Source organism: Marmota flaviventris, chromosome 3 (genome assembly GCF_047511675.1).
Source record: "Marmota flaviventris isolate mMarFla1 chromosome 3, mMarFla1.hap1, whole genome shotgun sequence".
Taxonomy (NCBI): Eukaryota; Metazoa; Chordata; class Mammalia; order Rodentia; family Sciuridae; genus Marmota; species Marmota flaviventris.
The window spans coordinates 84,873,168-84,899,090 of record NC_092500.1 but is presented as its reverse complement, the minus strand read 5'-3'; the positions used below and the strand labels follow the sequence as shown (position 1 = coordinate 84,899,090).

The following is a 25,923-nucleotide window of genomic DNA, read 5'->3' as shown; positions in this document are numbered from 1 at the left end:
TTATGTCTTCACAGTTTGTTTCAACTCAGGATCCCAGTAAGATCTATATGTTGAAATTGGTTCATATATTTCTTTATTTTTTTTAGTTGTAGTTGGACACAATACCTCTATTTTGTTTATTTATTTTTATGTAGTGCTGAGGATCTAATCCAGGGCCCCGCATGTGGGAGGCAAGTGATCTACCACTGAGCCACAACCCCAGCCCCTCTTTTGTCTTCTTTGCTCAAGGATTTTCACTTTCTCTCTCCTTTCCATTATCTTTCTATTTCTCCCCACCCCACCCCACCCCCTTATTTGCTGACATAACCAAGTTTTTATACAAGGTCACTTTTATGTAACTTTCTCATCTTAATATTGTGCAAATAGTTAAAATACCCCCAATCCCCTGAGCACAACAAGTTTTTGTTGATATCCAGTGTAAGTGGGTTAATTATGTTCTAGTCTTGAAAGTGTGTGGTCATTTAAGGAGCCTACACAAATGCCATAGTCTTGGTTCCAACTATCTACCTGTAGACTCAGGTGTATTGTTGGCCTGTGTGGCCATTAAAACTAAGACTTTTCTGTTGTGAAGACTGACTATCTTTCTCCCTGCATGCTATTCCCACCTTTCTTTAGGATTTTTGCTTTGTCAATGTTTTTCATTTCTTGGAAGTTTTTATATTAATAAAAAATGTGTACTACATCTTATTCAGTATTTTACATTGCTTTATAAGGAGTTTTCCTATAATTTGGTTCTTAAATCATGTAGAAATAAAACAACTCCATGCTTTTAAAAATCTTTTTTTAGATTAACTTATAATTTTCTTAACCTTGCTGAGTCAAAATATTCTATATAATAGGTGATGTCTTTTTACTTATCGTATAGTTTTGAGTAATAAATGAGCTAATATAAATAAAGCAATACATAAAAAGGACCTTTTCTGGATAGAGGATATATTTGAGCAGGGTTTAAAGAATGAATATGACTGAGTTTAAGGTACTTGAAGGAGGCACATTACACCAGGTGGATAAGAAAGTGAAGGGACATTTTAGGTCAAAGGGGCAACTGGTGACTTGTTAGCATTTAACTCAGTTTTCATCCACAACCAACATTACTGCTTCACAGTTCTGTTGTTTGTGTTGATTCAACCTTTTGGATATATAATTGCAAAAATTATCAACAGTTCCTATAAAATAAAACTTAGATACACAAAACTTTTATAATATTAAAACGAGACCCCCGCCCCCCCTAAAGGATTCTATTTGGATGTTACAATAAATGAGGCACTGGGATGCTATGGGATTTCTTTTCTAAGTTTTCTGTGAGTTGATGAAATATTCCTTAGGATTTATTGGCTTAAAATGATGAGTTATTTGCAATTATTTCCAAGCAAGGATTTAGGAACTTGTGAATTGTAGCAACTTGGTGCCCACACGCCTCTTGCACATCTTCTAGCTCTCCACCAGAAAGTTTACTTTGGCTGAAACATCAAGGAAAGTGTACTCTATCCATAGGATTTAGGGGATTCACACTCATCTGATCCAGCTGCTGTTCACAAGTTCCAACTCATTTTTATTAGTTCCATCGAAGTACTTTTCTGATTTGGTATAAGCAATATACAAGTTTCAAGTGAACATCTGGACAGCACACTGTGTGCTGGGAAGTGGGACCGTCACTTAACAAACACGTTTGTCTTCCCATGTTTCTCTGCTTGTACAGCAGATCTGGCTGAAGTACACAGCAACACAAAGTTCAAAGCAATATTGGTGGAAAAAATATTAGGGAAAATACATAATTTCAGTTATTGGATTGTTTCAAATCATGATAAAAGCCACCACTTTGAATTAGGAAGAATGTATCTAACCATACAAAGGATTTTAGTCTGATATAGTTCTGCATGCTTCTTTCCCATCCAATCAGAACTTTGATCACAACAGAGGAAGTGAATGCACTCTCATTGCTGGAAATCACATGAGCAATAATTTATTTAAGAATACCTCACAAATTCTTAGAAATTGTATTTATTTCCAATTGATTTTGCAAAAAAATCTAGATTTAACAAAGCTGTCGGTAAGGATCAGCCCACTTTTATATTTTAACATAATTAGCACATAAATCATTACTTTGGTTCAATTGCAATGTCTTTGCATACTCATCTATGAAGAGTTCATACATTATAGTAATTCAGACATATATATGTCAAATATCAACTCCACAGGTAAAAAGACAATTATAACAACAATGGGGGAGAATAAAATTGACGAGATTTTGCAGACAGAGTAAACATAGGTATCGTTGAGCAAAGATTTCTTCTCTTTAGATCCTTAAGAAAATTCTTTTCTGTGGTACAATTTATCATGTAGAATTGACTTCTCACTGAGAAACTTTGACCTAGATGTCTAATATTTGCTTCTTTAAAAAATAACCTCTTGGTGCATCTTTGCAAAGTAACTATTACAAATTCTTCGTTCAGTTTCACAGAAAAATATGGCAATGCAGAATTGAGGCTGTGTGTCAAAACCTGAACTCTCCGTGCACAGGCAGAACTTCATTCTTTGGTAAAGAGAGGATTTCTGTGCTAGAAATTTTCAACAGCAGATTTTACTCTTAGCAGAAAAAATTAACAATAAAGAGTAAAACTCAGTGAGGCTCTGGGATTGTAGTAGATTCCTAAGGCACATGACAAGGCATCAGATATCTTCCTGATATATCACAGGCCAAATAAAACACTCATAAGCAGAAGTTCCTAGCTATAAAAAACTTTGCTAGCTAGAGTTTTCTTCATAGTGGAAAAGAAGCTACTATTCTGAGCTTAGTTTAATAAAACCAAGAAAAAAATGTTTCAAGATTATAAGTAGTTTTAATTTCTGTACATTCATGTGCAGTGTTGAGAGATAGATTGTTACTCCCTTCCCCCTCATCTTCTGCCATAAAACCCTGGGTTGATTTTTAGTCTATATTTACACCCCTATCACTTCTTTAATCTGCCATGAATATCTTTTGCACTGTTTGGCTGAAAGCTTCTTTAAAAAAAAAAGTAACATTGACTTTAGATTTGTTAAGGACAGAATATATTTTTCAGTGAACAACTTTCTTTTTTTTTCAGAAATTGAATGCTTGTCTTTGTAAAACCACAATAGGGTAATTGAAGAAATATATATATAGCTTGGCATGGTCACTAAGATTGGCATAGGTGTTGTTGAGCAAGGATTCCTGGGTAGTAGATAACAGGTTTGAAGCAGAAATTTTAAAAAGCAGCAAAAGAAGTTATATATTTTATATATTTCTTAGGTATTTTCAAACTACTATGTTAACATTACTGGAAAGATGCTTTAAAAGTGGATACTATGAAAGCAAAACTAACCCAAGTAATGAGTTAGTTTTTAATCCATTTATTCAGTCAACAAATGTTTATTGACTATATTATATGTGCTGGGTATTATACTAAGCCCTTTACATTTGCTGTCTCATTTAATCCTTATTGCAACTTATGAAGTAGGCATCATTGATATCACCATAGAGATGATGAATCAAGGCTTCAAAAGTTAACTTCTTCTCAATATCTAGAAAGCTGGAGAGTTGGGTTTTGAACCCTTACCCAGCAAATCCAGAGCTAAGATACATTGTCAGAGTCTCTATCTTTAGGTATGTGGCATGCCCAATTTTGCTACAAAATCTTGCATAGTTACCCTTACTTGTCCCTTCTTCGGGTCTATGTATGTTGCATCTGGAGCTGGGAGGTCTTATATGACATGGGTGGGGGGATACGTGTTGTTGAAATAATAGAGGCAGCAAGGCACTCTCAGAAACAACTGTGAGTTCGCTGTGCTGTTTCTTTCTTTTTGGAAGGACATTACCCAATTTATTTTTTTTCCCAGAGGGACTTATCACTTTAAGGACTTATTGTTTGTGTTTTGCTAACCACTCTATGTCATGTTTGTTGGGGAATAAGTTAGGATAATAAGCGCTCCGTTCTCCATAGCTTGTCTCGACAGCTGACATCATAGATCTGCTTATTTTGTTCATGGTCTGCCTTTCCACTTGAAAACATGAGCCCTACCAAGGCAAGATTTTTGTCTCTTCTCTTCCCTGCGGTATTGCCAAGCCTCAGAGAGTACGTGGCACATGGTAGGTACACAATGAACATTTGTTAAAAGAACAGAATGAGACTATTTCCAAGATGTGATAGAGTGCTTACATTTACATATATTATTCATTTTCAGCTCCAATTTCAGAGTGAGTTACACTGGCACAGTTTGAGGTCATATGAGATGGAAAAAAATACCTACTACAATTACAGGCACATAACTTAAGATCCTTAAAAACAAATTATAAAGTAAGTATTATTTTCTCCATTTTGTGCATGATAAGACTGAGTCTCAGTGACTGAGTCGTGGTCCCGCACCTTGGATGCCTGTTTGGACTTCAAGGATTTCCTCTTCACACTTTGCCTCAGGAGTAGTGCTTCAGCCATTCAGGAGAGGAGCAGAGGCTAGAACATTCTCCAAATCACTGCAGTTCTTGCTTGGAGTGCTAGTCAAGATTCCTCCAAGGAGGACTCCATGTTGTGTAGTAGCTAAAAGCCAGGTTCAGTACTCTGACAGGTATGGCTATCAACTCGGATATATATGTATATATATATATATATATATTTTTTTTTTCTCTGTGAGTTTGGAGCATAAAACCTTTATGGCTCTAGTTTCCTTATCTATCAAATGGAATTAATAATGGGAGTATCTTGTAGGGTTTTTGAGTAAGGACTGAGATAATTTACACAGGATGCTTAGTAAGGTGCCTGGTATTAAAACTTCTCAATATTAGTATCAAAATGTCAAATAATCTAGACTTGGTGAGTTTTTCTTACATAAATATACAGATTACGCCAAGTGCTCACTTGTGATAATACTAAGTAAATCCCATAATATTTGTAACCCAGACAGTATCAATTCTAAACATGGTTATGCTAATAATATAGTTAAGAGTCCTTAAATATACTCTAAACTTGGTCTACTCTAATAAACATATGAGTGTCTCTAATTGCATTAATAATGTTAGTAATTACTACTAGTTATTCTGTACCTATAAGGTAGATATTATCCTAAACATTATCCTTCTTTATATTATCATTAATCTTCTGATTAACCATTAGAACATTATTGTCTTCATTTTATAGGTAGGGATACTGAGGCCAAAAAGAATTAAATGACTTTGTCCAAGGTCATCTAACTTGTAAAGAAATAGAATCAAGATTTAAATTCTAAAGTCTGAATTTTTTCCATTATGCAGTACTGTCTCCTTAATTATACTTATGGTTCTACACTTGATTTTAACAGAACCAAATAAGCAGTTATCATTGTTGAATGAACTTGATGTTTCATGTTTTTGAATGTTATTTTTTCCTTATCTCATTAGGGGAAAGGGTATGTTTCTGAATCTGTTTATTTTAGCTTTTACTTAAAAACATAATAAAAAATAATAATTAATAATCATGAATGTGGGAAGGGAATGTCCTTCATAATTTTAGCATATTTAAATCCTACTTGATTAACAGCAAAAATTTTGTCTTTTAAAAATAACACGTACTTAAAAGAAAAAAAAAGAACCTAGCTGATTCAGGGCTTCTTACATTAAAAAGATCTGGGTGGTTGATCAGTGAGCGGAGCCTAGTGAGCTGCTCTTGTCTGCTCATTTCACACCTGGCCCAGGTTGCCAAAGGACACTGCTCATGGCAATCAGCTTTTTTGTACCTCACTTCCTCTTCTGTAAAATGGGCATTAAAGTATAAATTTCCATCTTCTTCAAACTCCCAGTTTTATAACAATAAATCTTTTATTGATTTTACTTTTATTATACTCCCCCAAATCACTTGGGGAGTAATTCCCATATTAGAGTGACCATTAAATTATTATATATTCTTTATTAATATAAAATAACTTAGGGTGCAAGGAGTGGATACCTAAACGTTTGTATTTGTAAAGCCTCAGTTTTCTCTCCCTTGTGACAAGCCTTCTGGAGGAATATATATATATATATATAAAGTATTTAGTACAGGGCCTACCACTTTGTAAGTGCCCATAGGTATCATTATTATTATATTATGATTGTTTATAATAAATAACTCATTATAGGATATCAACTAGTTATAGTACCACTCCGGAACCCTAACCACTGTGATAAACCCCAAAGCAAGCATCAGCATTTGGAAGACTATGTTTATAACTTAGGCCAATGGTTCTCAAAGTGTGGCTATAGGACGAGCAACATCAACATTTTCTAGGAATTTGTTAAGATGCAGATTTCTCAGTCCCTACCCCAGACCTACTGAATCAGAAATTCTGTGGATAAGACCAGTTTTGACCAAGACCTTTAAGTGATTCTGAAACACTGCCTTAGACCTTGTCTTCCTATAAGGCAATGGTGATGAGAGTCTAGTAAAAATCTTAAATCATGCTAACATATTCTCTCCAGTCCTGAAATCTTGATCACATAAGCAACCTTTAATATATCCTTTTGAAATGTTCTGTTTCATATTATTTAATATTCTGGTACTTTATGTGTTAACAAGTCTCTTGAGTAAGACTACATCCAATTAACAGACTGTAATATGTTTATCATTTGTTGAAAATGATTTCTAATATTTTACCTTAAATTATATTAAATAAATGAAAATCCATAGAAATTGCCTTAAGAAATATCCATCAAAACATTTACAGTTCCACTACTTCCCTGGGTGATCAATTGACTGTGCAAACATGAGAAGAGAGTTCATCTTGTTACGATATTGATTGAATTAAAGCACTTTAAATACAAAGGTGGAAGTTGATTAACTTTCAGAAATAGAGTCACATTTCAGGTTCACAAAGGAAAGGTAGGCATGGAAGGACATGAGGACGCTGAAAGGCATTTGACAGGGGAAGGTTGTATTCCCCAGATAACCCTATCAAGCAGCACCGTCGACACCAAAAAGAAGAAAACAAATAAATTGGAGGTTGTGTGAATGTCACAAGACCAGAATATAAATACGTATGACATGGAAAGAAGTAAATACCGATAATGCTTATTCTTAGAGAATGTTTAGGGGGATACCTTCTAGCTAGAACAAAATGAAAAGGAAAAAAAATGTAGATAAATCTCTGAGATACTGGTCCTGCATCCACCTTTTATTCACAATAAACCCACCTTTAAGAGATACCAGTGCAGGTGCCATAGGCCAAATCACAAAACAAAGTCAATGTGTGACAAAACTCAGGACTCCTGCATCTAGAAATGTACTTAACATTCTGAGAACATTTCAACCCTGTTTTGCTTTCCACCTCACAAGAGAGAATGCAGACTTCAGCCTGTGTAGACAGAAAATATCAAGACAGAATGTGGAATTTAGGACTTGGGTTTTCTTATTACACTGAACAAATTGTAGAAACACACATCTAAAAATTTCATGTTAAAATGATGTTTAACTTTTTTTCTCTTTTCCATTAAAAGTCACTGTAATATTTTCTTATCAATATAATATCTACCCATACATGGACTAAACCTTACTATGGTCTTAAACACTAGTTGTTCTATTGCCTTCCCAGCCCGTGTTTTCAATGCCACCCATTTTCCACTTGGCATCATGCTCTGTGACACCACCTGTCCACCTCAGGCCTGGGTGTCTGGTCCAATGGATGCCTTCCTGAAAACCCCACATAATTGCCTGTTTCCTGTTCCGTGGGCTTCACCTTGCCATATCTAATGGGAGTGCTGGCCTGGATTCCAGGAAAGTTGTGCCAGAAAAATCTGGCGGGTCTTGCTGCTCATTAACATCAGCTCCCCCTTCCTTGCCTGGGAAACCAGAACACGGTGTCTTCCTGGCATGCCCGTGTCCTGCCAGCTCAGGAAGCAAGACCCTTAGTCTGGCATGGAAAATCTGGTTTCCTCTCCATGGCCATAAAGCCTTCAGTTTTTAATGTTCAATAAATATCAGTCTTCTAGAACATTCTTACACTCAATACAAATGAACCTTCTGATTTAAAAAAAAAAAAATCACTGTTAAAACTTCAAAGCTGGGGTTGGGGTGATGGCTGAGTGGTAGAGCGCCTGCCCAGCATGTGCAAGGCACTGGGTTCGATTTTCAGCACCACATATAAATAAATATAATAAAGGTCCATTGACAGCTAAAAAAGATTTTTAAAAATTTCAAAGTTGTAGGAAAGAAAATGAAACAATATCTAGAACCTATCAAGTTTTGTCATATGATTAAGAATTAAAATATGTTGAATTAATTCAATCTTTATAGCCAACACCCTTTACAAGGACCTAGATAGAAGTGAAACTTTCAAAAATCTGAAAGGATAATCAGTTAAATAATTTTTACACATGGCATGATGTACAATCAAAATTTTAATAAGTATATTTGAGATGTTTTCTGCTCAAAAGATTCTTCATAACTGGGTAACTTCCTGGGCCCTTTTGTTTCTACTAGTCTCTCTGGATGGGCCAGTGTTTCCTATGGCTTCATTAGCTTCACAATAGGCTGATGACTCACAAATTCTCCATCCCAGACCTCATTCCTACACTGTAGGCCCACATGGCTGAGCTTCGAATCCATGTGGTATCATCATTTCCCACTTTCATTCTGCTCCTCCTCATATGTCTTGTAGCTCATGAAATGTCAAAACCTGGCAGCTCAAGTCAGGTAAGCAGCTGAGCACCTCCCTAATCCTTCTCTTCTTCAGCCCTGATATGGAATCCATCTTTAGATCCTATGGATTTTGTTTCCTTACTGTCACTCAAACTTACCATCTCTCTATCCTCACCTCTACCTAAGCTCATCAATTCCTTGCAGGAAAAGAATAGCTTCCTACAGGTCTACCCTCCACAAATATCACCCCCATTCATTTCATTCTTCGTAGTCAGGAGGACAATTCTAAAATGCAGAGTTGACTGTGCCCTAAGATGCTTACTGTGCATTTCTCCATGCTTTGGTACCTACTAGTACCCTTTCTGCCCAGAATAGCTTTCCTCACATCCTCCTTCTACCTAATTCCTGCTTATCCTTTGAAACTTATCTTGCTCCAGGACATTTCTCCAAGTCTCCTTCAGGTTATTCACCCCTTCTGTGTATTCTCATAGCAGATGGGGTTTTAGTACCTAGATTATATTGTAACTTCACCCTTTTCTCTTTTCCAACTGGAATAAGAGATCCTTGGAGGCGGGATTGTCCTTGGAGTAAAGAACTATGGTTTTTCATCTGTCAATTCTCAGTCATACAATAGCACAGGGTCTGCTATTGTAAATCCTCAATAAGTTTCTTCCGATTGAAGAAATGAAATGCTCTAGAATGAGGTCATGGGTTTCTATGCAATATCTTACTGGAAACCAGGTTAAATGAAGGCTACAAAGAATTAGATACTATTGAAAGGGGAAATTTTGTTCAAGCAGAGGCATTGAATCTGATTTTTAAAGATGCTGGTCAGTTAGGCCTGATTATTGGAAATGTGTCTCTTGTAAAGACAAAGAGGAAAGTCTTCGCAATTGCCAACCTCAGCACTGTAGTCTCTAGGGACCAAGACAGTTACATGAGAAAGATGTGCTTGTCCCATGCCTCTGCAGATAAAAACTATCAAGGGAGAAGAGGAATATACTTTGGGATATAACAATCCCCATACAAGCAGATTTAGAACCTTCAATCTGATTTGTTGCCATTAAACAGAAAGGAAAGAAGGTCTCTCCTCTGTTGTGTCAATTCTATAAATTCTTACTATGAGAATACATAGTACATCCACAAGGCTTTATTAAACATGTACCTTAATTTCTAGTTTTTTAATGTGCTTAAAAACATTAAAAACCACCTCATTTCTGACTTGGAAATGTTAGCACATTATAAGCTACAAAACAACTTCAGTATCATTACCTGTTCACCTGCCAGCCCTCTACTGAAAAGCTGCCTCCCTGGATTCTGCTTTGCTTTCCATCCACACCTCTCTAGTGCATGCCATGTTCACGTGCTTTAAAGCTGTGTCTCTCCACTGGAAACTTTATCCACTGCTATTAAACCATGCATCGAGTCCTAATAACAGAAAACCCTGGAAACAGGTTGTATTAAAAGAAGGCTGGGATTTTGGCTTCATGGTCTAGTAGAAATCTGAACAACCTTCTACTTGGGAACAGATAAGGGCACAGGCAATTTATTGATTGTGTTAACACAAGATAAAATAGAAGTGTTACCTTAAAGTGCTGTTGGCTTGCTTTGTAAGTTCCCAGTTCTACAAACCCAACAATCATAGGGTAGTAGAGCTGGTAACATACAAAGCCAACATACCATTTTAAGATTTGAAGCTGGCCATGGTAGGGATTGTGAATATTACCAAATCAGTTGTTTACTTCTCCATGACTCTCAGCCACCCCTCCAATATCTATCTCTAGGAAAATTGTGCCTATTAGAAATGCAATTCTATTGCATTATGTTTCCTATCTTTAGCAACATTTTAAACTTTCCAAAATTGAATGTGAACAGATTCACTTTGATTAGAAATTTCAAATCACAGTTTAAAAAATTCCAGTTCACAAAAAAGAAAATACAGTTTAACTAACGGAATCAGTGCATTTTCTCAAAGCCGCCACTTCTCCCACCAGCCTTTCTGTGAGGCACATCTACCTTCTGTCCATCATCTTCACTCAAGACCTTGGAAGTTGCTTTCCTCCCAGCAGTCGTGCAATACATTACTACACCTTTTCCCTCCACTGCTCTATCTGAAGTTGCCTGCAATCCCCTGAGCTCTGACCCACCTGATATGTTAATCTTGCTCAGGTTAGTAAAATAAAATCCTGATGTTCTCTTCCAACCCACCCAACATCACTGTTCATTTTCCCAAAACAGTCTCAAATCATGTCATTCCCTGTTTGAAAACTTTCAAGGAAGCTCCACGACTTACTAAACCAGCCCTGCATCCTCAAATCTTGGTCCTACTTTTTCTTCTCTACGTTTTATTCATTCAACTGTGCTCTTCTTTCAAAGTGCATGGTGCAGGTGCAGCTCCATGCTCCTGTGGCTGCTTTTTACCCAGCTACCTGGTTTGCATCCTGGTTCCATTATTTACTTGCTTTATGCCTCTGCTTCCTCATTTACAACATACAATAGCACCTAGATTTTATGACGATTACACGAGGAAGTACCTACAAAGCCCTTAGAAGAGCTCTAGCACATGGTGTTTAGTTAATGTTAGTGACCATTATTGTTATGTCTTTCAAAGGCCATTTTCAAATCCACTTGTTGAGCAAAACCTTTTGTCTTGCCTAACTCAATGTAACTTCTTCCACTTTTTGTACTTCTCTGAATAGTATTTGACATATTAGGCCCTGCCACAGAGTAGTGCATGTATTTATTTTGGCCTGTACTGAACTATATGCTGATTAATGTTGAGAAAACTTTATTCATCCTTGTACATGGGATCATCAAAAGGATAAAATAAATACTAGCTAAATTGAAATAAATTGATTTTATTGTGTTCCACAAATTAAGTAAATACATATAAATAAGTAAAATGAAATGAACAGCTTGATAACATGTATGTTACTAGTGAAAGACACTGAGATGTCAGTAGAACCATGACTTGCCCTGATAACATCCTTTATTCCATGTTCTGCATTTCAGGTCTGCTTAGTGGCCTATCTGGGCTTGTTTATGCTTTGTGTCTCATATCAAGTTGACGAACGGACATGTATCCAGTTTTTTATGAAAGTAAGTTGTTATTTTTCTTTTCTTTATCATCAATAGAAAACAAGTATAAAATAAAGGAGTGCTTTTTAAAGGGTTGCATATCTGATGTGTCTAGAAATTACATTTTCAGGCAGGCCAAAAAATGTTTTAGGAGGGCATTGATCTGCACCCAAAGGTAATGCTAGTCTTAATTTCCATGAGCTGGGCTGGCATGGAACATGTGAAGTGTGTCCTTTAATGCCCTTAAAAGGAATATTGAGCATTCATCAGCTCAACAAAACACTTGGCCAGGGAAAGGTGGCTCTTTCAGTACCCACTTCCATATCTTGGGGGTTATTTGGAGTATTTTAATAAAGAAGCAATTTAAGTGCATTTCCCCTTGTAGGTGGGATCACTGAGACAGAAAAAGTACATTGGGTGCATCCAAATGATCTGTGCCAGGAGTCTGAGGGCAATGGTTGGGATATGCATGGCTTGGCAAGTGTGTGTGTCTTTCATTTATGTGAATTTTTTCTCTGTTAAGGACAGTGAATTTGCTTGGACTCAATTCAAATGCACAGCATTTTCGATGAACAGAATATTCTCCAAAGAGAAACATAGATACCTCCTTTTCAGAGTTTAAGGACATAAACACTGAACCGAGTAATCAAAGCTAGTAGAAATCAAATTCCTACATTTTCTCTCAATTATTATAGCAGAAAATAAAAAATTATCAGTAGCTTTTTTTTCTATTCACACTATTTACTTTTCTTCTATAAGAAAACATAAAAACTTTATAAATATGTAACAAAAATCCCATCATTATATAAAACTATAATGTACTCATAAAAAATGTAAAAAGAGAAAAAAACTGGATATTCTTTTGTTCACCTCAACTAGAATAAAATTAAGTCAACAATATTATTTGGAAATTATGAAGATGAAGAACATAAGATGTATTGGAATACTGTAGTATAATTGAAGCCATTAATATAAAAGAGCAGAGTGCTGATGCTTTTTAAAATCATGCTGTAGTTGGGTGTGGTGGAACACACCTGTAATTCCGTGACTTGGGAGGCTGAGGCAGGAGGACACAAGGTCAAGGCCAGCCTGGGCAACTTAGTGAAATCCTATCTCAACATTAAAAAATAAGAAGGGCCAGGGATGTAGCTCAGTGGTAAAGCCCCTCTGGATTCCATCCCTGTACTGCAAATAAGCAAACAAATAAATAAAATTTAAAAATCATGATGTAAAAAGGAAGTTAATGGAACAAAGAAAGTTTACATTTTATTAACTAATGAAAAAAAGCTGGTTACAAAAAAATTATCATATGATTTCACAGAAGAAAGACTATCTTTAATTGTGCATAAAAAATAGTTATCCGTGAGTGTAGGGATAAAGAGCAACATTTTGTAATTTTCTCCAATTTTGAAATGTTCTCCAATAGTGAGACATCACTTTTCTAATTAAAAAATAATAGATGCTGTTTTTAAGAAAATTGTGAAGAGTTAGAATTTTGGTACAAATATCTACATTTGAAAATTTTATTTTTTGTGTCTAAGGACTTTCCTTAAAAGAAGAAGCCTAGATAGAGCAAAGCCTCAGTTCAAGTTTTTTTTTGTTGTTGTTGTTGTTGCATTCTGACTAAAAGAAGGCTTGGTGATGGAAGGAAGCAAGCAAGGAAGCCTGGTAAAAATGGTCTGTTAAATAACAGGAACTTAATTCAGTAGGTGAAAAACCCCCTAAACTAGGTTTTCATTAATTTATGTGCAATACCCTCATTTTCCCTCACAGATGATCCCAGAAAACAGCAGAAGGAAATGCCTCACTTTCAGAGAGACCCCTAAAGGCATCTCAATGTCTGCACCTTAGTTAAAATAAGGAGCAAGGAGAAAAAAAGGAAAAGAAAGAAAAAAGTCACTGCCAATGTCAGCCAGGTTGAGAATTTCCCACTAGGAAGATCTCATTAGTTACCTAATTTTTTTCACCTGTGACAGACATTGACAAATACTGAGGCACTTTTCTCTTCCCCTGAATGTGACCTTTAGTGATGCTTGCTGCCAGCAATCTAAGGTGCTGGCTTATAGTATCTTCAGGTCCAAAATCAGCTTCACTCATCTCCAGGTTTTCTAGTGGTCCAACAGAGCACAGTGATTTCCTCTCCCTTTTAGGAGGGGGCAGAAATGAAATGCATGTTAGGTGTTTCTTACCAGCACAATTGCATTTGAGTGCCCCCATGTTGGCACCCTGGCTTAAGCATTGTCTGAGAATTTCTTTCCTCCTGTTGAATGCTCAGATAGCCAGGGCAAGCAATCGGGCGATGATGACAATCTCCTTGTGGTCAGAGAGAGCGAGAGCCAGGGAGAGCGAACACACACACACACACACACACACACACACACACACACACACCTTTTTCCTTTGGCAGGTCTTGGATGCCACCAGTGCTTTCCTCTTTCTCCCTGGCTTCTAACCCTGGGCTTGGCGGTCCATCTTACTGTGGATTGCGCCTCCTGCCTTTCCCCGTGGCCCCTATTTCTGGGGGCGCACCTGAATTTTCAGAAATGTGTTGAGTTCATGTGCTTGCGGGAACATTCCGGGGCACAGTCCCTCGTGCCCACATCTAGGAAGCCCCCGGGGTTCTGTGGCAGCCCGCTCTTGCGCGGTGTGCAGAGGGGACTTTACCATTCAGACCACCGGGGAAGGTAATTAAATTGAAGCAGAACCACCTTCTCCCGAAGTCACCGAATGTGAAAGCCTGAAAGCCGCAGCCGGGTACCAATTAGAGAGAGGCAGGGAACGGAGGAGCGAGGGAGCGAGACCCGCCAGGCGCTGCTGTTACATAAGCACCCGGGGCCACCGCGCCTCCGCCCGCCGCAGAGCGCCAGACCGCTGGGCTGACACCCGCAAGACGAATGCCTCCCGCGCGGGGCTGTTATCAAGATATATTTGCTCGGATTCCCAAGGTCATCGTACACACTTTCATTGATGGTTATTCGTGCTGTGTAGGTAAAACAAGCCACTTGATTTTAAATTATGGATTCTAACCCATAAGCTTGTTGCTGTCAGATGAGTTTAAAGCCATGAAGGCAAAATGCTACAGCGTTGCAGATATAGCCCACAGGCTTTAGCGGATCAAGTATATATTTATGACCTAAAATGGATAAGAAACTCTATTCTGTGGCTTCTTCCTGTTTACTGATGCTTTTCTGAGTGGGAGAAGCGGAGGCACTAGGTGTATGTGAATTTGTTCATATTCAAAGGAGCTAAGGGACATGCATAGCTTTTCTTGTACTCTTGCTGGCTTCTAACATATTTAAGAGGCTCAATTAAAATTGAGCAATCACTGTTCTTGTGTAAATGTTTACATCCATTCCACAAGCCAAGTATGTATTGTTACTCCCACACTACAGAGAATAAGACAAAGACAATACCATTGATATGCTAAGGGTCCTGTGGATTGGCAATTCTTCCCCTTCTCTACTAATTTGTTTATTTATTTCACAAATACCTAAACAGTGCTACTATGAACCAGACTCTGTTCTAAGCCCTTTGCAGATGTCAACTCTTTTGATTCTGATAATATTCCTATGAAGTCAGTGCTATCATGATTGTCATTCAAGTTTACAGATGAAGAAACACAGGTGCACATCAATTGATTAATTTGCCCAAGGACCCACAGCTTTTGAGGGGACAGCCAAGTTCTATCTCAGACAGTCTGGCTCCTTGATTCATGCTCTTAACCATCACCTAGTACTGCTGTGCAAATCTTTAAATTTGTGAGCCAAGAAATTATCCGTTTAAAAATAGGAAAAAGTGGGCTGGGGATGTGGCTCAAGCGGTAGCGCGCTCACCTGGCATGCCTGGGGCCCGGGTTCGATCCTCAGCACCACATACAAACAAAGATGTTGTGCCTGTCGAAAAATAAAAAGATTAAAATTCTCTCTGTCTCTCTCTTAAAAAAAAATAGGAAAAACTGTAGAGCATGATGCCAGCGACTTGGGTAGCTGAGGCAGGGAGATCACAATTTCAAGGCCAGCTTCAGATATTTAGCAAGACCTCTCAGTAACTTAGTAAGACCCTTTCTCAAAATAAAAAATAAAAAGGGCTGGGGATATGGTTTAGTGGAAAAGGGCCCTGGGCTTAATCCTTTACCCAGAGGCACTGAGAAGAAAAAAAAATAGATAAAATTTCCAATTTTAGCAAATGGACTTTGTCTCCAATAAGTATTGCAGAAATCTATTTAAGGGTGTATGTCTATGAGTGTGTTGAGGTAATTACAAGATCTGCCTATTCCATTCATTGGTGGCAATAAAAAGAAAACTCCATTTGGGGTCCTTCTACTAAGCAGATGACTAGCCAGTAGGAAATTATCACTTTAACTTGGGTCTTTTCTGCTGGTAATTATGAATGAAGTACTGATGTTCCCAAAGCAAATAGGTCCCAGCTCTCTGCTGGCTGCGCCAGAACAGTTGCAATGGTATGCTCACACAACATGGCCAACACAGTTTGCCTGTTGGCATCAACTGTTTAAAGTCGATCACCAAGTCTAAATATTTCAGAGCAACCCAGAACATTTCAAGTATTCTGTTCCATTAGCTGCACACAATAAACCCATACTTTTAAGCCCAAAGACTCCATTTTTGTATAAAATATAGTCACTAAATATACTGGGGACAGGAACAAAGCACTGCTTTCAATACAGCAAATTACATATTTCCTTTTTAAATTTTATAATACTGCCACTTTGTATTTATCTGGTTCACTTCCTCCAAGGAACACTAAGCACAGTGACTATAAATTATCCTTGTTATGTGCCTGAGATATAAGATGCTTCTATAAACTGTTTCACAGATGAAGATTAACTTGGGTTACATCTGAAAACCCTTTGAATGATTTGAAAAGATTATCTTTGATGAGAAGATTCAAAAAACTTATGTACTCCTTAAGATATACTAAGACAAAAATGATTTTAACCAGTTCCACTCTCGTCCAGTGACCTCAGATATCCAATCAAGCTGTATGGGATCTTGGATAGATTTCTTCACAGGCAAACAGAAACACATGGTTAGGGCACCCGCAACCATGTGTGTGCACACATACACATACCTTAAATAAAAATTTTATTATTCCATATTTAAGGTTTGAAAACACTTGAAATTGTCACTGTGTGGGAAATCACTCATTTAGATGACTTTCATACATATATTTTATATTTTATGTGTGTTTTTATTTTAATTGACATGTAATTGGAGGTGGAAGAAGGGCATAATCTTTTCTGAGCTACTTTAATCTGAAAAAATGACTGGAACTAACCTTACCTTGGGGAGTCCCCATTCACCAGAACTAATCCTTTTAAAGAGCGACTTTGGACTGTGGTAACATAAATCTTAAACTACAAACTGTGGATGCTAGTTCCCAGGTCTGCAAAGTCTGATCCTTTCTAGATTCTCAGCAGGTGGACCACTAAGAGAAACATTACCAGTAGGTGAGTCTAATCACAAGAACGTTTCTTGTCCTGTATGAGAGATTTTGCTGTGGCCATGTCAGTGGGAACCAACAATTTTTGATCAAAACATTTCAGATGTAAGTAAGCCAAATGTTCTGAGGTTCCACAGTTCTTTTGCAGAAGAATTAAAACGTAAACCACTTTCAATCCTGAGTCTAACAAGTAGGTTAACAGTGCTCAGAGCCTTGGGGGCTGGGGAGCTATTTAGAGTTTATTTTCACTCCCAGGAACTACATGTTTTTTAGCAGAACATGAGGGATGAAGCTAACATCAAGTCATCTGCCTTCTGGAGCCATAATTTTCTTCTCCCAGTAAACTCTTGCTTGGGTCCCTGGCTTTTATGGACGTAGTATGGCAGCCACCACATGGAACAGTCTTTTTTCATTAACCTGTATTTTTAGTTGATCAATTACTGATAATTTTGGCCCACACAGTGTTTGCCTTACAGAAAACTGTTCTTGACTTCCTAGTCTTGTTATCAGCAGCTCTTGATTTCAAAATAAGCCCAATATGTCATCCAGGAATGGCTATCTGATTTGGAATTTATTTTAAATGGCTTGCTACATCTAGACGTCAACCATTCCACAACGAAGCTAATACAGTTGGCTCAGTTCTGTATGGCAGAAAGGGCTCCACATCTGTATGGCAAATGGTATTAGGGTCAGAGTTTAAGGACTGCTTGCTAATAAATCAACACGAAAGTTATTTCCATGTCTTGGGTGCTGTGTCTCTGAGGAGACAGCCCTTCCATCGGAGAACTTCCTAAGAGAGAAGAAAAAAGAGTGATGTTAATTAATTAGCTTTGCAAATAGTCATCCCATGTTCTTTGTAACCAGAAAGGTTTTATTCTGCTTTCTTGCAGCTGTTGTACTTTGTGCTGAGCGCCCTGGGCCTGACCGTCTGTGTGCTGGCCGTGGCATTTGCTGCCCACCACTATTCGCTGCTCGAACGGTTTACCTGTGAGACTGCACTTGACTCCTGCCAGTGCAAACTGCCCTCCTCAGAGCCGCTCAGCAGGACCTTTGTTTACCGGGATGTGACTGACTGTACCAGCGTCACTGACACTTTCAAACTGTTCTTACTCGTCCAGATGGTGCTGAACTTGGTCTGCGGCCTTGTGTGCTTGTTGGCCTGCTTTGTGATGTGGAAACATAGGTACCAGGTCTTTTATGTGGGTGTCAGGATGTGCTCTCTGACAACTTCAGAAGGCCAACAGCAAAAGGTCTAATAGTCTTGCTCAGAGGTGGAAAGAAAACAGCACATGGAGTAGCTGAGGTGGAAACAAAATGTTTTTTTAGAAAGAAAAGTTTGACGATAAATACTATTCGTCATTCTAAATGAATATTTTTATATTTTTCAGGAAAACAAAAGAGCATTTCTTCAGGTTTCTATTGCATTTTTAAAATTCATTTGAGAAAAAACAAATCCAGATTGAGTTTTGGGAATATTAGAATTTAAAAGAACACTGAACCGGGAAAGAAGGGCACAGATCTTTTTTTGCAGTCTGGCGTTTATTCCTGACACTCATTTTATCCCTGACTTACAATACAACCTTCTTTCCTGTTAGTCCAGTTTGGGTGGTATGAACTGGCACTTTGGGGCCACTTGCTAGACTGGGTAGTATCTTCTGGTCCTTGCCACCTTGAACCACAGTTCTCATGGTGTCTTGGAGAAAGGCAGGGTAGAGGAAGAGCCAAATGTCCAGGCTAAATCTTTTTGTTTTCCCTGGTAGAGATGTCTTCAAGGCATGAAATAGCTTTACAAAATCAGAGTAGAAAAGGAAGAGACTTTGCAAAAGGCTAAATAATTATAACCACCTGGGCTGGGGCGGTGGCCTTTTTAGCTCCCTGGGTTTGGCTGTGTGAGTAGATCACTCTCCGAATGCTTTGGATGATCATCTGTTTCTCAATAATTGAAAGGTGGTGGTAGTTGTATTCTTAATGATGTAGAAGTTTTAAAAATAATTACATTATGCTTCTATTCTATCATCTAAAACAAATCATTAAAACTAATTTCTTGCTAATTGTTAATTATAATTATGCTCAGAAGTCTATTTAATGAGCTCTGGCTGTACTTAGGCAGCACTGTCAGTGTTAAGAAAAATTACTCTCACAAGAGAAGATGCCTAAAGATCTTCTTTTTTTTTTTGAAAGCCAAGCATTATAAGCAAAGAAAAAAAATTATTAATAGATTAAAAGCACTCACTTAAACAAAAACAAGAGCATTTGTCATAGAAAATGTTCTACAAATGGCACATTTGTGATATGTTGAAAAGTATCTCTCTTGGCAACTGAGTACCTTTGAGGAAGATTGGGTACTGCAGATGAGTTCTATTCATAAAACTGTAGTTGATACATAATCCTATTATTGATTTATATGCATAGTGAACTTCAAGACTCAATGTTTTGAAGTGCTTATTTGAGAAATATGTCCAATGATTTTTTTGTTTTGTTTTGTTTTGTTTTTGAGGCAAGGTCTCACTATTTTGCCCAGGCAGGACTTGAACTCCTGTGCTCAAGTAAAAGCCCATTTCCACCTCCAGAGTAGTGGATGTTATAGGCATTTTCCACTGTAACCAGCTGTGTTTTACTTTGTTTTTGACTGACAATGATTAAAAACAAGTAGCCTGTGATAGGGGACTTTGCTCTGTTTTTGCTATTATTGTTATTATTATTATTATTATCATCATCATCATCATCACTATTATTAACTTTTGAATGATATAATTGTTTCAAAAAGGAGTTCAAAATGGAAATTCATGCAGCATAAATGCTATCAAGAACTTTCTCTATTAGTACACTCTGTTGAAAGAGAAGTGCAAGGTAATGATTGAGCTCAATATACCTCTCTGCATTGCTTATTGATATGCTTTAATAATCACAAAATTCAACCCCAAAATCAAATAGATTCTTTGAGGATAGATGAATAATTTCATTGCTTATGATAATTGTGTCAATGTCTGCATAACATAAATATCCAAATAAAAAAGTCACAGAGGATTGTAAATATATTTTTATATTCTCTAGATAAATCACTTGATTAACAGATGTTAAAACCTTTTTATGTTTTGACCTGATTTACAAATGGCCTTCCTACCCAGTAGGTCAGGCCAAGGAGGAACATTGGAGAGCTTAATGGCTAAGAGTCTGGAGCAGGATTGACTATACACAAAAATTTCACTGACAGAATACCAAGCCTCTGAGGATAACCTGAAAAGTCCTTTGTGCCCTGTTAAGAAAAATCTCAATAACTTAATCCATTTTGGTTTTTGATAATGTTTGCTGCATGAAGAAGAAAATGACAGAGAATCTAGAATGTTCCAGGTTGCCCTTCAAAGAGTAAGAAAGGACTGAGTTAGTGCTAGTTACCATGAATCAGGCACCCCTGGAAGCACATCCTGAATACCTTTAGCAACTTTTTTATAGCAAACACTACAGGTTTTTATATTAGGATATTGAGATTCTACACATCAATTAAGGTGCTCTATGATTTCAAATGATTCACAGGGTATTCCAAATGGTAGAAAAACTTTAGCTTTTTTTTTGCTTCCTTTGTATAAATAATGCAACCAATAAAAGCTGACTTGGTAATAAGCTTGATATTAGTATGTTAAATACTCAGGAGATGTGTGTGTGTGTGTGTGTGTGTGTGTGTGTGTGTGTGGTGTAGTGGGGATTTTGCTATTGTGGAATCAAATCATTCTTAAATCCCCAGAGAGAAAAATATAAATGAAAAGAAGGAACAAAACCAAAAAAAAAAAAAAGATTCCTTTGCTGAGAGCTTGCTGTATATTGATATGTGTAAGAATTGTGTTGCATGAATAACAAACTGCTTTGGGCTGGATTTGAAGTATTTTGATGTTATGTTTTGCAAATATTGAAGTTACAATAAGGGCAACAGGAAAGGAACAGACACACAGCTTTATACTTAGCAAAATGTTACATTGAAAATCTGACAAGGAGCCAAGATGGTGACTGTCTCCTCTTTTAAACCATACAACAGTAAGATTTGCGCAATCCTCCTCCTCTCCCACCTCCTTCAGGAGTATTAAATGAATCAAGACTTTGGAAAGAAAGGGAAACAGCCGGGACTTGGCAGTACTTGAAATAGGAGGAATACAGCAGCCTAAATGTACAGACTTTGTCACGGAGCCCACTGGATGGGTCTGTGCCTTCACGTGACCACCATCTGTGCCTCCCTCGCGCCATCCAAATGTGTGTAGGCAGAGCCTTGGAGCCAAGCCTAAAAATACAGCTACACCAGGGCCCTAGAAACTGTAGTCAAGTAACAGGCCTAACTTTTTTTTTTCCTCTTTGGATTAAAAGTGTGGATGATCTCTTCGGAGGGGATTCCAGCCACACATATCAGAGTGTTGTTCTGACAGGAAGAATCCATTATATAGGCATTTTCTATTCCTGTTCAAGGCATGAGGATCTTTTGATATCCTTGTACTTCTCTTCTCACGTGCAGTAGATTTGGCATACGTTTATAAAATTGTAGTAAAGGCTAGGATAGAGGGTGTCCAAGGAAGATTCTCAAGGACAACTGTGGTTACTGAAAAATAATAAAAAATCAATTTAAAAGCTGCCCTGCAAAACGAATGGCTTCTGTACCTAAAACATGCCTTTATATTTTCTAGTGATTATCTCTGAACTATAGCCATGTGGCCATCATTTCTGTAAATCTGCTGTCAGTTCTTACCATACTCAAAATTCTCATCACGTTTTTGGGTGTGCACTGTATATTCGGGATATACGATGGACAAATAGTCTCACAGTGGAAATATTCATTTGGATCTTCGTCTTAATGGTTTAGCCTTTGACATAAATACCTTGATTTGGTTTTTTCCCCAGATTTTCTAGTACTTTATTATCAAGTGATTTTTATTCCCTTCAAAAATAATAGTGTCTTACTTTGGAGTTGTGGTTTATTCTTCTGGTCTTGATCACATAGTGAATAGAATACCAAATGTCTCTACACATTTGAGGTTTTTAAAGGTGTTGTGTATAAGCAGATTTCCTTTATTAATAAAATTTCCATAGTCCTGGACACACTGCATTGAGATGTGCTCCAAAGTGACTGATGCACACAAAATCTCTCAGGATAGTGTTTACTTAAAAAAATCTGGCCTGGGAATCCACAAGACCCAATATCATTTTGACTCTTTTGTCCCAGGGACTGTCCCTATTTGGGGACTCTGTTCCATCACAGAAGTCAAGATTATAATGACTCCCAGGCAACGAGTCTGAACCAGGAAAAAAAAAAAATCTCTTGAAAGGTACCTGGAATGTTGCTTCTTAGTTTGTATGATCTAATGACAAATAAAGCCTGGACTAAAGAATTAGATACATGCTGAGAGTTACACATTTGAGTCTTTTCCATTTCAAGTTGGAATTTGAAGACCTCTGCTTGCCCACTCTGAGGCCATTCATTGAAAGAGTTAATTATGTGGTAAAATGCAGTGGTTCTTTTTGTTTAGTTTGAAAAGCTTGTAGAATGCTTGTAGAAAAAGCTAACAAATTAGGACATACTCTGCAAGTTGGATTGACTGTCCTTGAGTTGGGGCTGTAGATTCCAGGCTGGGAAGTCTGGCTGCCATTTTTTGCCTGTGTGACTTTGGACAAGCCATTGGCTTTTAGTTTCCTCATATGTAAAGTAGAGAAAAATCTAACTGCCTCACAGCATCATGGGGAAGGTTAAATGAAATAGCACTTAGCAAAAAGATGGTCTCCTAGAGAGCTCTTAGTACACATTTGGTTTCTTCCTTCTCTAGCGGATTCTATGTAGTATGCGAAGCTTCTCCTCAGTGATACAGGTTTCTGCTCCCACATCAAATTAGAAAAGTAGCTCTGTTGTGTTGTCACCTTTTGTGAAATCACTTTAATACACCAGAAACAGAAAGAAATTTTGCTTTTAAAATAAGATAGCACCAACTTTTATTGCTAGACACAGAATGCACATAATTTTGGGCTGGTCTGATCCCTTTGTTGGTTTCTGTATGCAGATGTTTTTGAATGTGTTTATCTTTTCTCAGTTCTTCTCCCAGGCAGAAATAGAGCCTGAGACATTTCTCTTATTTTTCATCTAAATTCTAACATAATGCAATAGAAATGTGTTTAACCCTAAATTGTTTTTTTTTTTTGGGGGGGGGAGGGAGTACCAGGGATTGAACTTAAGGGCACTCGGCCACTAAGCCACATTCTCAGCCCTATTGTGTATTTTCTTTAGATACAGGCTCTCACTGAGTTGCTTAGCACCTCACTTTTGCTGAGGCTGGCTTTGAACCTGCAATCTTCCTGCCTCAGCCTCCTGAGCTGCTGGGATTACAAGCATGTGCTACTGAGTCCAGCTAACCCCAACTTTTAAAAACAAATCTTTATTGAGCTTTTCTATATTACCAGTCCACTGCATGTTAGATCCTAGTGTATAATTCCTCCTAGATTTAAAAACCAGCTATCAAGCTTGTCTCTGAATCACCAGTTCTCATTCAAGAATCATAGAAGGTTTAATTTTGACCATAGACAGAAACAATGAAATGGGTCTTTATTCTCCAAGCTAGATCTGAAAACATTGATGCCAATCTTTAAATTTGAGAAAATTTAATTATTGAAGTTATACAGCCAGTAATATACTTTTTCCCATGATAAAGTCTATCCATCTTAATAGGTCATGATAAATTATTATTTTTTTTATTTAACACATTCATATCTTTTCTAAGTTTTTTATAAAGTATAAGACTATTAAATATTATATTGTATTTTTAAAAATAAAAATTGAAAGTGAAAATAAAACTAACATGGGGATGACAGCCCAGAGACAACAATTTTTTCATTTTCCCCAACAAATATTTATATATTTATTGATATATATATCAAAGCATGGGTGCTCAGAGGTAATCCTTTTTGTTTGGGAAACTGATTAGAAAAATTCTTTAATCAATGGGATGTAGGACATATGTTCATTGGTAATGGAAAAAGCAGATACCACCAGTAATCCAAAGGCAAAGGTTTCAGAGATAGGAAGTCGTTGGTTTAACAACCTTCTCTGAAGTAGCAGGGAATGAGGCCTGGAGTCTTCTGGAACCCATATTGGAGCTCTCTTTTGCACATAGAAGCCTGCTGGAAAGGGAGGGAGGGCCCCTGCAATGGGGTGAAGGTCCACCTGATGCTGCCAGGAATTGTAGGGGAGACTTGGGCAACACCCCAAGAGGGGACTGAATCATAAGAGGTCAAGTGGCACTTTGGAGTCCTGAACCTGGAGACTTTGGAGTACCCCTCTCTGAGCAAGGCATCCCATCTACTCTATTTGACTTCCTGCCAAGACCCTTCTCCCCAGAAACTCTCACTGTCTTATCTCTGCCTGATCAGGGGTGACTGTAGGGAGTGAGAGGATAACTCAAGAACCACAGGGGAAGGGGTGATGTGAACAGAGAAAATAACTGTAATCTTGTGACATCCTCCCCCAATTGGTCTCCTACATCTTCCTAAACACACAGATCTGTTAGACCATCAGTGTCCTAGGGACGTCCTGAAAGCGATGTGCCAACCAGAGTGGACTGTCACAGACAGAGACCAAAATGGAGAAACGTGAAGTTCAAGTCACACTGACCTCAACAGATTATTTTAAATTCCCTTCCACTCAGGATAGAACTCACATATCATTCCCTCAGATAGCTTTGCCTCAGATAGCTTTATTCTTCCATTAATTTCCCCTCTAGAGAGCAATAAAGTGACAAAAGGTTGGTGTACCCTTTCAAAAAGAGAGAAGGCTTGCTTTGTTTTAATACAGGGAAGTTAAGAATCTGAGACTCTGAGCTTGACTGTTTAACCAGTGGCTGGGAACATGCACTTAGACAACTGTAGGGAGGAGTGACATCATGAGCAAATTTGGGGGCTGGGTGAGGTGACCACAAATGAAAACCTGGATTCCATTTGGCCTGGCTGGGTTGGAGTAAGAACAGCCATCCTGGTGCAAACTCACACCCACTTGCCACCTGATTTTAAAGTTGCTCCAGACAGCTCTGGGAAAAATCACCAATCCAGTTACCAAAACTTCCAGATCTATATCTTTCCCCTCTCTTGGGCAATCTCTACTCTTCAGAAGAAGAAGACCCCCCCCCCCCGCCCCCCGCTGCATACACACACACACACACTGCAGAGTCACCCTGTCCCTCCGTCCGTTTTCATTAGACTCTATTAAGATGCTGCTAATTCAAATGCTAGCGGTTAACACAGATATCCCGGTGGGCACTTGTTTCACTTTACTAGGCCACAACTAAAGATCAGTAAAGCTTTCAGATTCATAGAAATCAGGCAGAGACTTATCCAAGAGTCCTTCGTACCCAGCCATGTAGCCACCTACTCTGATTGCCCAGGGTTCTCATATAGCTGCAGAGCCCATGGGACTTGGAGGACACTTCCCATTAGCCTAGCTCTTGCTTTTGCATCTGCAGCTAAGCCAGCTGCTCGATACATTGGAGCAAACCTCAGCTCAGACTGGTGGAAGGGAGGCATCCAGAAAATCAGAGGGAGGGGTTTTCCCTCCACTGTTTCAAAGGGCATTTTACTGTGGAAGGCAGGATGAGCAGAGAGAAGAATCCATGCAGAACCTCTTGGCCCCGGCGCCTGGCTCCCTGACCATTACTCATGGATACAACTCACCAAAGTTGAGAAGCTTCTCTGGGACCCCCAGCTTTTCTATTCACCCCCCACAGAACACCCTCAGACTTTGGCTTGGCTTCACACTGCCGCCCAG

The 25,923-nt window shown here is 38.1% G+C and overlaps 1 protein-coding gene across 2 annotated transcripts in view; it reads left to right on the top strand.

Annotated features, from left to right (window-relative positions):
• The window catches only part of Sspn (sarcospan), a 33,955-nt gene extending 13,192 nt beyond the window's left edge, over positions 1–20,763 (top strand). The window contains exons 1-3 of one of the 2 annotated variants that reach the window (XM_071610048.1): positions 10,741–10,772; positions 11,616–11,702; positions 18,032–20,763. In XM_071610048.1, coding sequence (XP_071466149.1) covers positions 11,646–11,702; positions 18,032–18,397 — 423 coding nt within the window. In that variant the 5' untranslated portion in view covers positions 10,741–10,772; positions 11,616–11,645 and the 3' untranslated portion in view covers positions 18,398–20,763. Of the gene's footprint in view, positions 1–10,740; positions 10,773–11,615; positions 11,703–18,031 lie in introns of those variants that run through there. The other variant, XM_027934261.2, reaches the window with a different exon arrangement.
• Positions 20,764–25,923: the final 5,160 nt, after the last annotated feature.